This window comes from Argopecten irradians, chromosome 1 (assembly GCF_041381155.1).
Source record: "Argopecten irradians isolate NY chromosome 1, Ai_NY, whole genome shotgun sequence".
Lineage (NCBI taxonomy): Eukaryota > Metazoa > Mollusca > Bivalvia > Pectinida > Pectinidae > Argopecten > Argopecten irradians.
In genome coordinates this window covers 85,981-99,642 of record NC_091134.1, presented here as the reverse complement: position 1 = coordinate 99,642, position 13,662 = coordinate 85,981, and the positions used below count along the sequence as shown (strand labels likewise).

At 37.0% G+C, this 13,662-nt stretch overlaps 1 protein-coding gene across 1 annotated transcript in view; it reads left to right on the top strand.

The window, feature by feature from the left end:
* Positions 1–13,662, top strand: part of LOC138314347 (arf-GAP with coiled-coil, ANK repeat and PH domain-containing protein 2-like) — a 97,966-nt gene that overhangs the window by 74,739 nt on the left and 9,565 nt on the right. Inside the window, 5 exon segments of the mRNA XM_069254653.1 lie at positions 1,107–1,207; positions 1,611–1,736; positions 9,543–9,707; positions 10,103–10,302; positions 12,803–12,826. Coding sequence (XP_069110754.1) covers positions 1,107–1,207; positions 1,611–1,736; positions 9,543–9,707; positions 10,103–10,302; positions 12,803–12,826 — 616 coding nt within the window.

Here is a 13,662-nt window from a genome sequence, read left to right as displayed (position 1 = left end):
CGGAGCTAAGCTCTACACGTACACCAGGTACTGTTACAATCACAAGTTAGAGTCGGTACTCAACCAGTGTTTTTACAGGTGTAGCCACGAAACAATTATCGTGTCACATTGATAATTCCATGATAGACTCAATTAATCGTTGGTACATGTAGAAATAGTTTATCAAATTTTTAAAACTGTCTTTGTTTGAACAATATATATACTTTCCAACTTTGATCTTGTTATGCTATTCCCTGAAATAGACTTATGTAGTGAGCTACTAATCATCCTATGATGTATGAACGCATAAACTTACATGACATAAGTATACACTCATTAAAAAGATCTGTTTTTGTGGGGATGTAAATTCGTTGATTTTGGTCAAATAACGAAATCCACGAAAATTAAACCCTTACGAAAATTAACGATTTCACAGTACATATATAAATGCAAGGGGACATAATTTAATAATGCCTTCAAATGTGCCTCAAACCAGCAGACCCAAATCGTACATATGTAAATACAAGGGGAGATGAGTAAGTAATGACTTCAAATGTGCTTCAAACCAGCAGACCAAAAATTTACATATATAAATAAAAGGGGAGATAAGTAAGTAATGACTTCAAATGTGCTTCAAACCAGCAGACCAAAATTGTACGTATATAAATAAAAGGGGAGATAAGTAAGTAATGACTTCAAATGTACCTCACACCAGTAGACCCAAATCGTACATATATAAATACAAGGGGAGATAATAAAGTAATCCCTTCAAATGTGTCTCAAACCAGCAGACCCAAATTGTACATATGCGTACATATATAAATACAAGGGGAGATAAGTAAGTAATTCCTTCAAATGTGCTTCAAACCAGCAGACCAAAATTGTACGTATATGAATAAAAGGTGAGATCATTTAGTAATGCCTTCAAATGTTCCTCAAACCAGCAGACCCCAGGCATACGATATAAATCCAAGGGAGATAATTCAGTAATGCCTTCAGATGTGCTTAAAAAGCATGAGATAAGAGTTGTACAGCGTGCTTATATAATGGGAGATCATTTGAATGTTTCAATAACTTGTATGTGCCTCCTACCAGCAGAATTCAGTTATATATTTACATTTTAACAGGAAGAGGAAATGGAAACAAACCGACCATTACAGTCTTCAACAGAGGATAATTCCATATCATCGTCAACCCCTCCAGCCTCCAAACAGAGCAAGGCCCAACAGTAAGTCTGTGTATCTATCTAGTCTATATACCATCACTATATCATCAACCTCTCCAGTCTCCAAACAGAGCAAGGTCCAACAGTAAGTCTGTGTATCTATCTAGTCTATATACCATCCCTATATCATCAACCCCTCCAGCCTCCAAACAGAACAAGGTCCAACATATGGAAACTACACCATTTTTTTTTATTTTTTTACTCAAAGAACTACACTTCACAACAAAATAAGGTAGACAGGTCTGCTTATGCAATGTTTACCATAACTTACATGCATTAACACTTCCTTTAAGATAAGATCATTGAAGAATACTGGTGTGTGAATGAACTTTGATTCCCTTCATCTCTCTGCAAACCTTTTATCACTATTTGCCAAAAAGGTAATGATTATATTTGATTGTTTCAGGAGATTAGAACAGCTGCTGTCCATACCAGGAAACAATCACTGCTGTGATTGTGGTTCGCCAGATCCACGCTGGTCCAGTATCAACCTTGGTATCACACTCTGCATTGAGTGTTCAGGTATCCACAGGTACAGTATCCACACTGGTCCAGTATAAACCTCAGTATCACCCTCTGTATTGAGTGTTCAGATATTCACAGGTTCATTATCCACATTGGTCCAGTATAAACCACAGTATCACACTCTGTATCAGGTGTTCAGGTATCCACAAGTACAGTATCCATGCTGGTCCAGTATTAACCTCAGTATTACACTCTGTATTGATTGTTCAGATATACACAAGTACGGTATCCACACTGGTCAGTATTAACCTCGGTATCACACTCTGTATAAAGTGTTCAGGTATCCATAGGTACAGTATCCACACTTCTACAGTATTAACCTCAGTATCAACTTCTGTATTGAGTGTTCATGCAGATATTCACAGGTACAGTATCCACACTGGTCCAGTATAAACCTCGGTATCACCCTCTGTATGAAGTGTTCAGATATCCACAGGTACAGTATCCACATTGGTCTAGTATAAACCTCAGTATCACACTTTGTATTGAGTGTTCAGGTATCCACAGGTACAGTATCCACACTGGTCCAGTATAAACCTCAGTATCACACTCTGTATTGAGTGTTCAGGTATCCACAGGTACAGTATCCACACTGGTCCAGTATAAACCTCAGTATCACACTCTGTATTGAGTGTTCAGGTATCCACAGGTACAGTATCCACACTGGTCCAGTATAAACCTCAGTATCACACTCTGTATTGAGTGTTCAGGTATCCACAGGTACAGTATCCACACTGGTCCAGTATTAACCTCGGTATCACCCTCTGTATAAAGTGTTCAGATATCCACAGGTACAGTATCCACACTGGTCCAGTATAAACCTCAGTATCACACTCTGTATTGAGTGTTCAGATATCCACAGGTACAGTATCCACACTGGTCCAGTATAAACCTCAGTATCACACTCTGTATTGAGTGTTCATGCAGATATTCACAGGTACAGTATCCACACTGGTCCAGTAAAAACCTCAGTATCACACTCTGTATTGAGTGTTCAGGTATCCACAGGTACAGTATCCACACTGGTTCAGTATAAACCTCAGTATCACACTCTGTATTGAGTGTTCAGGTATCCACAGGTACAGTATCCACACTTCTCCAGTATTAACCTCAGTATCAACTTCTGTATTGAGTGTTCATGCAGATATTCACAGGTACAGTATCCACACTGGTCCAGTATAAACCTCAGTATCACACTCTGTATTGAGTGTTCATGCAGATATTCACAGGTACAGTATCCACACTGGTCCAGTAAAAACCTCAGTATCACACTCTGTATTGAGTGTTCAGGTATCCACAGGTACAGTATCCACACTGGTTCAGTATAAACCTCAGTATCACACTCTGTATTGAGTGTTCAGGTATCCACAGGTACAGTATCCACACTTCTCCAGTATTAACCTCAGTATCAACTTCTGTATTGAGTGTTCATGCAGATATTCACAGGTACAGTATCCACACTGGTCCAGTATAAACCTCAGTATCACACTCTGTATTGAGTGTTCAGATATCCACAGGTACAGTATCCACACTGGTCCAGTATAAACCTCAGTATCACACTCTGTATTGAGTGTTCAGGTATCCACAGGTACAGTATCCACACTTCTCTAGTACCGTATTTTTGCGCGTATAGTGCGCACCAGCGTATAGTGTGCAGGTACGTTTTTGAGTTTCATTTTGGAAAGAAAAAAAAATTTACACAAAAAAATCTCAGTTATTGTATCTTCGTTCACAACATTTTGCATTGCCTCCAAACACTTTTGAAGAACAAAATCAAACGGTTCTTATTGTTTATCAGTGCTTAAAACAACCTTCTGTTCATTAAAATTAACTGGCGAGAGGAGTTTGACACGATGATTGACACTTTGTTTACACAACGGCAGGCCTAAGCCTAGTTAGCTTGTGAATTGCCGGTGACACTATAATGAGGATATCAACAACGATGGTTCTACAATCAAATAATTAACCATACCTTGTGTAATTCCAAGTGGTATCAATCAAGTCTATTGTGTATCGGTTCAGCATTTAGATTTAATCATTGTCCAAGATATTAGCTGGAAAGCCGACTGAGTAGGCCAATCAACCACAGGTGGCCGCCATATTTGATTACTGACTGCACGCTTCCGTATTCTCAATTATTTCAATTAGTATTGAAATCAGGATGATATCTTACAGAACCATTTCAAAAGATAGTAATAAGAGTAAATTTTACAGTCATACCATCATTTATAGTGCCGATTGGTCAGTGTTAATGTAGGAAGGTTTTAGTTTCGTATTTAATTTGCTGGCTCTGCATGTGGGATTACACTCACTTCCGTAAACATTTGCAAGTTCAAAAGTTTTCACATGCTGGAGAAACTTATTTATAAGGTAATCTGTCTAATGTGACAAATTAATTACACACTTACACATCGTTTCAAGCTCCAGGCTATATTCATTTAGCCATTTAGATTTGGAGATACCTTACTGAAGATTCACGATCGTAACATGAATCCGGTCATGAACACACGTGCTTTCAAAACGGACTTTCAAGGAATTAAAGATAAAAATTTCAAGAGATGTTTTCCTTTTATATTGAATATATGCATTGACCATTGACTTAAAGATCCAAGTATTTAATCATAATTATTTCACGACAACGTGTACAAAATGTTACTGCATAGCTCGGACCTGCCGGTCGGTGATCATGACCCAGGACCTGGCCATGCCTTGCACCTGCGTATAGTGCGCACCCCCAACTTTTCACTTGATAGATTATGAAAAAAAGTGCGCACTATATGCGCAAAAATACGATATTATCCTCAGTATCAACTTCTGTATTGAGTGTTCATGCAGATATTCACAGGTACAGTATCCACACTGGTCCAGTATAAACCTCAGTATCACACTCTGTATTGAGTGTTCAGGTATCCACAGGTACAGTATCCACACTTCTCCAGTATTATCCTCAGTATCAACTTCTGTATTGAGTGTTCATGCAGATATCCACAGGTACAGTATCCACACTGGTCCAGTATAAACCTCAGTATCACACTCTGTATTGAGTGTTCAGGTATCCACAGGTACAGTATCCACACTGGTCCAGTATAAACCTCAGTATCACACTCTGTATTGAGTGTTCAGGTATCCACAGGTACAGTATCCACACTGGTCCAGTATTAACCTCAGTATCAACTTCTGTATTGAGTGTTCATGCAGATATTCACAGGTACAGTATCCACACTGGTCCAGTATAAACCTCAGTATCACACTCTGTATTGAGTGTCCAGGTATCCACAGGTACAGTATCCACACTTCTCCAGTATTATCCTCAGTATCAACTTCTGTATTGAGTGTTCATGCAGATATTCACAGGTACAGTATCCACACTGGTCCAGTATAAACCTCAGTATCACACTCTGTATTGAGTGTTCAGGTATCCACAGGTACATTATCCACACTGGTCCAGTATAAACCTCAGTATCACATTCTGTATTGAGTGTTCAGATATCCACAGGTGGTATCCACACTGGTCCAGTATTAACCTTGGTATCACACTCTGTATTGAGTGTTCAGGTATCCACAGGTACAGTATCCACACTGGTCCAGTATAAACCTCAGTATCACACTGTATAAAGTGTTCAGATATTCACAGTTTCATTATCCACATTGGTCCAGTATAAACCTCAGTATCACACTGTGTATTGATAGTTCAGATATCCACAAGTACAGTATCCACACTGGTCCAGTATAAACCTCAGTATCACACTCTGTATTGAGTGTTCAGATATCCACAAGTACAGTATCCACACTGGTCCAGTATTAACCTTGATATCACACTTTGACTTTGTATCAGGTGTTCAGGTATCCACATGTAGGTACAGTATCCACACTGCTCCAGTATTAACCTCAGTATCACACTTTGTATCAGGTGTGCAGATATCCACAAGTACAGTATCAACACTGGTCCAGTATTAACCTCAGTATCACACTCTGTAATGAGTGTTCAGGTATCCACAGGTACAGTATACACACTTCTCCAGTATTAACCTCAGTATCACACTCTGTATTGAGTGTTCAGGTATCCACAGGTACAGTATCCACACTTCTCCAGTATTATCCTCAGTATCAACTTCTGTATTGAGTGTTCATGCAGATATTCACAGGTACAGTATCCACACTGGTCCAGTATAAACCTCAGTATCACACTCTGTATTGAGTGTTCAGGTATCCACAGGTACAGTATCCACACTGGTCCAGTATAAACCTCAGTATCACATTCTGTATTGAGTGTTCAGATATCCACAGGTGGTATCCACACTGGTCCAGTATTAACCTTGGTATCACACTCTGTATTGAGTGTTCAGGTATCCACAGGTACAGTATCCACACTGGTCCAGTATAAACCTCAGTATCACACTGTATAAAGTGTTCAGATATTCACAGTTTCATTATCCACATTGGTCCAGTATAAACCTCAGTATCACACTGTGTATTGATAGTTCAGATATCCACAAGTACAGTATCCACACTGGTCCAGTATTAACCTTGATATCACACTTTGACTTTGTATCAGGTGTTCAGGTATCCACATGTAGGTACAGTATCCACACTGCTCCAGTATTAACCTCAGTATCACACTTTGTATCAGGTGTGCAGATATCCACAAGTACAGTATCAACACTGGTCCAGTATTAACCTCAGTATCACACTCTGTAATGAGTGTTCAGGTATCCACAGGTACAGTATACACACTTCTCCAGTATTAACCTCAGTATCACACTCTGTATTGAGTGTTCAGGTATCCACAGGTACAGTATCAACACTGGTCCAGTATTAACCTCAGTATCACACTCTGTAATGAGTGTTCAGATATCCACAGGTACAGTGTCCACACTGGTCCCAATCTAATTAAAATTAGACTTGTAATTCTGCTCCACTACGATACTCTACGTTATGCTCCAATACAAGATCTAATGATGCCCCGTTCGAGGTCACCTCAGCATGACCTCTGGCCTAGAATTGGAACATCTCGGGACGTACTATTATCCGTTTACACTTCCGAATGAATCAACCACACCGAAGATTCCGTAGGCGACAGGCTGATTGGCTAACCATAGGGGTCATGCTGAGGTGACCCTGAACGGGGCATCGTTAGATCTTGTATTAGAGCGTAACATAGAGTATCGTAGTGGAGCAGAATTACAAGTCTAATTTTAATTAGATTGCACTGGTCCAGTATTAATATCTGTATCACACTCTGTACAGTACCTGAACTGTTTAACATTTCATTTCATTTGCATTATGTAGTCCTGTAGGCATCAGGTTTTGTCTGTCTTCATGTGCAGTGAGCCACCATCTTGAAAACACATATTTAGTTTATTCTCAAGTTCAACCTGTACGATTTAGCTGAAACTTGCATGAAATGATCCTTACATGATCCCGACCAATTGTTGTTATTTTTCAGGTCAATCCGAAATCCAAGATGGCTGCCACAACTGACATCTTGAAAACACATTTTAAACTTCTTTTACAGTTTACTGATGCCATTTGGCTGAAACTTGCCTGAAAAGATCCGGACAAAGTGTTCTTATTTCTCGGATTGGTCCAAAATCTAAGATGGCTGCTACATATGCCATCTTGAAAACACATTTTTAACTTCAAGTTCTACCCGTGCAATTTAGCTGAAACTTGTATGAAATTATCCTTACATGGTCCCAACAATTTCGGAAGCTAAGCATGAGATAGCACTCCTAATGCAATGGTAGCATCCTTATAAGGCGGGGATTAAAAATTGTACAAATGATGGGGCTGACCTCCTGGGAACCTGAGGGGCGGGGCCAAAAGTGTATTAACGACTTCTTCTCTGAACCAAAGCATAGAATAATACTGAAAATGCAATACTAGTATCCTTATAGGGTGGGGATAAATAACTGCATTAAACATGGGGAAACAGCGGATCGATGCTTAGTGGACAGATGTTACCATTCATTTACAATGACCTTAATTATGCACATGACCTAGCCAATGTGACCCTAGGATATAATCATCTTCAGCAGATCATGTCAAGATCCACATGTAATAGTAAACATCAATATCAAGCTATCAGATTGTTATAAAATCTTAGTTTTCAGCAAAAATATTTAGGTCTTTAATGCTAAAATAGAACAAATACTTAACTAGGTCACATTTCCTTGTGAATATGATAACTTGAGTAAATATAAACCGAGCTTTATGAAACTTTGTATGCAGACTAATATTGGAAAGATCTCAAGTTCGAAAATCAGTTTGATTCAATAGTAATTTAAGGAGTTATTGCCCTTTGTACTAATAAATATTTTGGACCTTGTGAACGTGATAACTTGAGCAGATATATATTGATCTTAATGAAACTTTTTATGAAGACTAACATTAGAAAGAACTCCGTCGAGTTTGAAAATCAGCGTGATTCGATACTAATTTGCAGAGTTATTGCCCTTTGCTCTAATAATTATTATTGGACATTGTGAACGCGATAACTTGAGTAAATATACACCGATCTTAATGAAACTTAAAGATCTCAAAGGAGTTCGAAAATCAGCGTGATTCCATAGTAATTTATGGAGTTATTGCCCTTTGCACAAATAATTATTATTATACCTTGTGAACACAATGACTTAAGTAAATATCAACGAGCTTATTAAAACTTTGTATGTAGACTAACATTGGAAAGATCTCGAACACGTTTGAAAATCAGCTTTATTCAATTGTAACTTACAGAGTTATTTCCCTTTGTAATATTTATAATTGAACCTTGTGAACATGATAACTTGAGTAAATATGAACCGAGCTTAATGAAAATTTGTATGTAGACTAACATTGGAAATTTCTAGTACAAGTTCGAAATTGAGCTTACTTCAACAGTTATTTACGGAGTTATTGCCCTTAGCTCTAATGATTATGATGTGACTTTGTGATTACCGTAACTTGAGTAAATATGCACCCCGCTTAATTTAAACTTTGCATGTAGCCTAACATTGGAAAGATCTCGGACGAGTTCAAAAATCAGCTTGATTCGTCTCTAGCTTAATTACAGAGTTATTGCCCTTTGCGATAATAATTATTGAACCTTGTGAACACTATAATGCACCAATCTTAATGAAACTTTGTATGTTGAGACCTATTAGATCTCTGTTCCTATTTCATGAGCAGAAGACATGAGTTTAATTGGCTAGTAAATAACATAATAATTTTCATCAAATATCAGGTGACCGTTAAGGCCCATGGGCCTCTTGTTTGGGTATGCATTAGGCTGGGAACATTAAACAGTTCAGGTAATTTATCAAGTGTTGAGGTATCTACAGTTCTATACTTAACAATACTTAATGAATTTTGTCTGACCATCATGCCCTTTATATTTCCAATGCATTGAAACTTTATCTCCTAGATGTATAGGGTTAAGTTGGAAAGCACTTACATAGGCATAGCCTGATGTCCAATCTATTTAAAAATCAATAAGTTCTTGTTGAAATTGAATATGGTAGACATTTATAACTAGCATTTTAAATTGAATTTCAATACATAATACAATTACATCATCATATAGAAAGTTCAATAATTATATAATACCAATAGGCACAAACAGAAGATTCTGCAGTTTGCAACAACAAAGATTTCACTGGTAATTGATATAAGCTTGTGAAGATCATTTGTGAATATCTGAGACTTTCGATGATTATTTTATAACTCTTCACTTTTTGTCTTTGACGAACTTCAATAATAATATCTTTTGTCTTGATATTTTGACAATAACAAATGATTTATCAGTAATATTGACCTTTTTGTGGTGTTGTAGAAGTTTTGGTGTCCACCTGTCTAAGGTACGATCCATAACTCTGGATGCCTGGGAACAAGAACAAATCAAGGTCATGGTAGAGCTAGGTAACGACATCGTCAACCGTATCTACGAGGCCAATGTAGATGAGTCCATAGCAACCAAGGCAACATTTGATTGTAAAAGGTGAACCCTTACACTGGTTATTTTTAAGATTTTACTTTTTATGTAAAGGGTTCTGTTGATCCTGATTGACCATCATCTATGTTAAATATTTCAATTTCAAAACACTTCTCAAAATTAAGTGGATAAGAGATCCTTACGTAGTTATTACTGTAAGTATCTTGAGTAAAAGCTGCCAGTTTCTGTCATGTTACCTAGAAAATGTTTTTTGATTAAAACCTAGATATGTAACATGGATAAATTATTCTTAAGATTTTGTTTGTATATTTTGAGGTTTTCTGGAAAAAAAACCTTTTCTTTTTTTTGAGAATGTAGTTTTAAGATATCTTGATTTGAAATTTTGACAATGATACAATGTTGCTATCTTCACGACTCAGTTAAAAGCTTGTCTGCTACAGATCTATACGAGAGAACTGGATTCGTGCTAAGTATGTAGATAAGGCGTTTGTGGTGAGGCTACCAGGACCCAAGGCGGCTAGTCGAGTGAGAGGCTGGAGTGTGAAGAGGAAAACCAAACGATCTTCACCGATTCGCTCCCCAAACAAGGAGGAGCCTCAGTCTGATCTCGAGTCTGATGTGACGAGTGGACTCATGGAGGGTAATTAACATCATTGTCAGGAAATTCTAGCTGATAAAAGCTTTCTCTATACCATAGAGGTTAAAATACCTTTACCCTTTAGACTGCTACACATGACTATTTACGTGTTGGTTTAAATGGCCCTCATTGGTTAAAATACCTTTACCCTTTAGACTGCTACACATGACTATTTACGTGTTGGTTTAAATGGCCCTCATTGGTTAAAATACCTTTACCCTTTAGACTGCTGCACATGACTATTTATGTGTTGGTTTAAATGGCCCTCATTGGTTAAAACACCTTTACCCTTTAGACTGCTACACATGACTATTTACGTGTTGGTTCTATTTACGTGTTGGTTTAAATGGCCCTCATTGGTTAAAATACCTTTACCCTTTAGACTGCTACACACGACTATTTACGTGTTGGTTTAAATGGCCCTCACTGCTACACGTGTAACTTTTTTTTACTCTGAGTTTTCAATTGATAGTCCGATCGTCAAATCTCCCTCCTGTTGCTAAAATTATGACTGAAAACGAAAGTAGAATGCTTCCAATTAGTTCTATTGTCATTACATTCGATATTCTCGAGATCATGCGGTAAAATTACCCACAGGTGTGGAAGGAATTAGAATGGAATACTGACTCATCAAAATGGCTTCTCCGGTAGATCAAAGTGATGAAAAACATGTACAACATGCTAATGATGTGTCAGAAGTTGAAAGTAAATTTGAAGGGTCAGATACTTTAGATTGGAATCCAATAGAAGACAACATTATTTTAATTCCTCCTATTTATAATTATGTGCCTGATGCCAACACAGAAAATGAGGCAGCCCCCCATGCGTCCGGCTTTGGTGTTGACAGACGACGAGATTGACTTTGACGGATGAAAAATGACAGTCTTACCTTATGAGATACAGGTGTTTCTTTTACATTGATAACGGCTACAGGTTTTATCCAGATTAAGAGTGATTTACACCACTGTTTGTCAAGTGATTTGTCAAGTGATGATTCACTTGAAAAACAATTTTCGGAAATTGTTTAGGATCGTTTTCTAGGTATATTGTCTGATTAACTTTCACCTGACTGACAGTTGATTCCCTGGATTCACCTGAGCTATAACAATACTTTTAAGGGTAATTGGGTCTAAGATAGAGATAATGTGTGGTATATAATGCAGATGCATACTCTGTGTGATGATAGACCAGAAATTAAACGTGTGATGATAGACCAGAAATTAAACAGGTAACTAGCATCTTTCTTTCATGAACAATTATCAAGATTTCGTTTATGAATATTGATTAGTTTTAAAAGTTTTTACCTGGATTTTTTCAAAGACTCAATAATCAAATGAAGTCATATGCTTCTTAATACTAAGGTTACACGATTAAATTGGTTTTATTTCATTATTTTAATTGAGTTTTCTTGTTATTATTTGATACAACCTTTTAGTCACCTGTATTGTTACCTGTATGCTTAACGAGAAGTATATTTGCGGAATAAACAGCACCAATACAAACCACAGGCAATAACAAACAATTTTCATATAACTTTTATTCAAATAATGCAAATAGTTTTCAAGATATACTCATTTATAATTAAATTATCATTTCCCTAGATTTTACAAAATTAATGCAGCACTGAGAGCCATCTTACTATGCAAACTATTGCAGCAGTCTAAGGGTTAATATCAGATCATTCTAATTGATAGAACTTTCTCTCTCTCTTACCCATTATTAAGTTATCGAACTCCTTTTTCATGGACACATTGTGTAGGATCTGTGTGGGAATTACATGAGATATAAGAATGATGTTGAAATTGTTTGAGAATAGCAGGTCTTGTGTAATGTGTTGTATTGTGTATTTTGTTTGGAATTGGGATTTGCTGGTAATTGGTTTGTGTGGAATTCATGTGGGAGTTATGAATGAATTGAGAGAAATTAATTGCAATGGACCTGTGAAAATCTGGACACTGAAAGAAATTAATTACAGTGGATCCGTTCAAATTGGTAAAATGTTATAAAATTACCTTGGGTTTGTGGCAATACTGTGTTGTATTCAAATGAACTTTGTGTGAATATTGACTATAGGTGAAATAGACCTTGTCAAATAGCTAACATAATAACATGGAGACTCTCTGAAAATCATACATAATGTTGAGGGATAATCTCTTGGAGATGGAAGGGGGGAAAAATATACATATCAGTCTTTATGTGGCCATATTGAAATCATTTAATGGCCACTGTTCCATGTTCCTTTTGTGCTATGTTTAAACCAATTATGTTTCAAATCAGGTCTCATCCATGCAAGCCATGAGGAAAAGGATTTTGAAGCAAAAATGTCCTCAGGGGATGGATCAGTCTTATTTATATGAAACAAAATTATACAAAGTGAACAGAATTTAATTGTTTACTCAGAAATCACTAATGCATGCATGTGGTACATCTTATGTTTTATAATTATCAGGAGTTTTACACATTATTATTTCATTCCACTTTAATTTTTGTCCATTTGGTTTAGGTGAGAAAGTACACTCAAAACCACGTGAGTTGCCATTTCTTCTATTTCCTACACAGAGCCTATGTACAGGACACCATCATATATAACCAGAACTTTTTAAAACACTGCATGGTTTTGCTGGATGTCCAGATGATAAAAAGAGAAATACACCAATCAAGTCTTATAAATGATATGTAGCATTTAAACAGATACAAGCAGAAATATGCACTGCTTTCACCTTCCAAATTCTTCTCATTTCTTGCTGTGTTGGTTGGAACAGAGTTATCTCCCCTTTGCATTTTCCATTCAGCCATAGCAATATCCAGACACATTGTCTTTGATGAAGTCTTGTTTCAGTACATATCTGTTCCTATATAGTCTGAAATCAATTCCAGACCCATTGCATATACCTGTCTGTTCATTCCTTCCTTCTTGCACTTGCCAACTAAATTATCTCCCCTCTCATCACTATTTTTATTCCTGAGATGTCCTGATCATATCTTACCCTCTAGTTTCCTACGTTTCTGTGTTGACATCTAAGTACAGTCAGCTGTCACTATATTGCTCTGGTTTTGTCTTGGATTAATGAGTTGAACTTGAGGAAAAAATAAAACATGTCATCTTAGCATGGAACATCACCAAGTTAAGCATTGTACATCACCATTCATGGTAGCTAGTGATAACTACAAATACTTTAATACTGTAAATTTGGATATTTTCACGAAGACAGCTTAAAAACTTTTTGTGATGAGATAATTTTTCCACACCACTATAAATTCCATTTTTACAGCATTTGATTGAACTTGGACCTGTAAAAAACATGGGAAAACATATCCAAGAAAAGCTTCATGTATTTTACTTTAGGCTAAGCAAATCCTGCC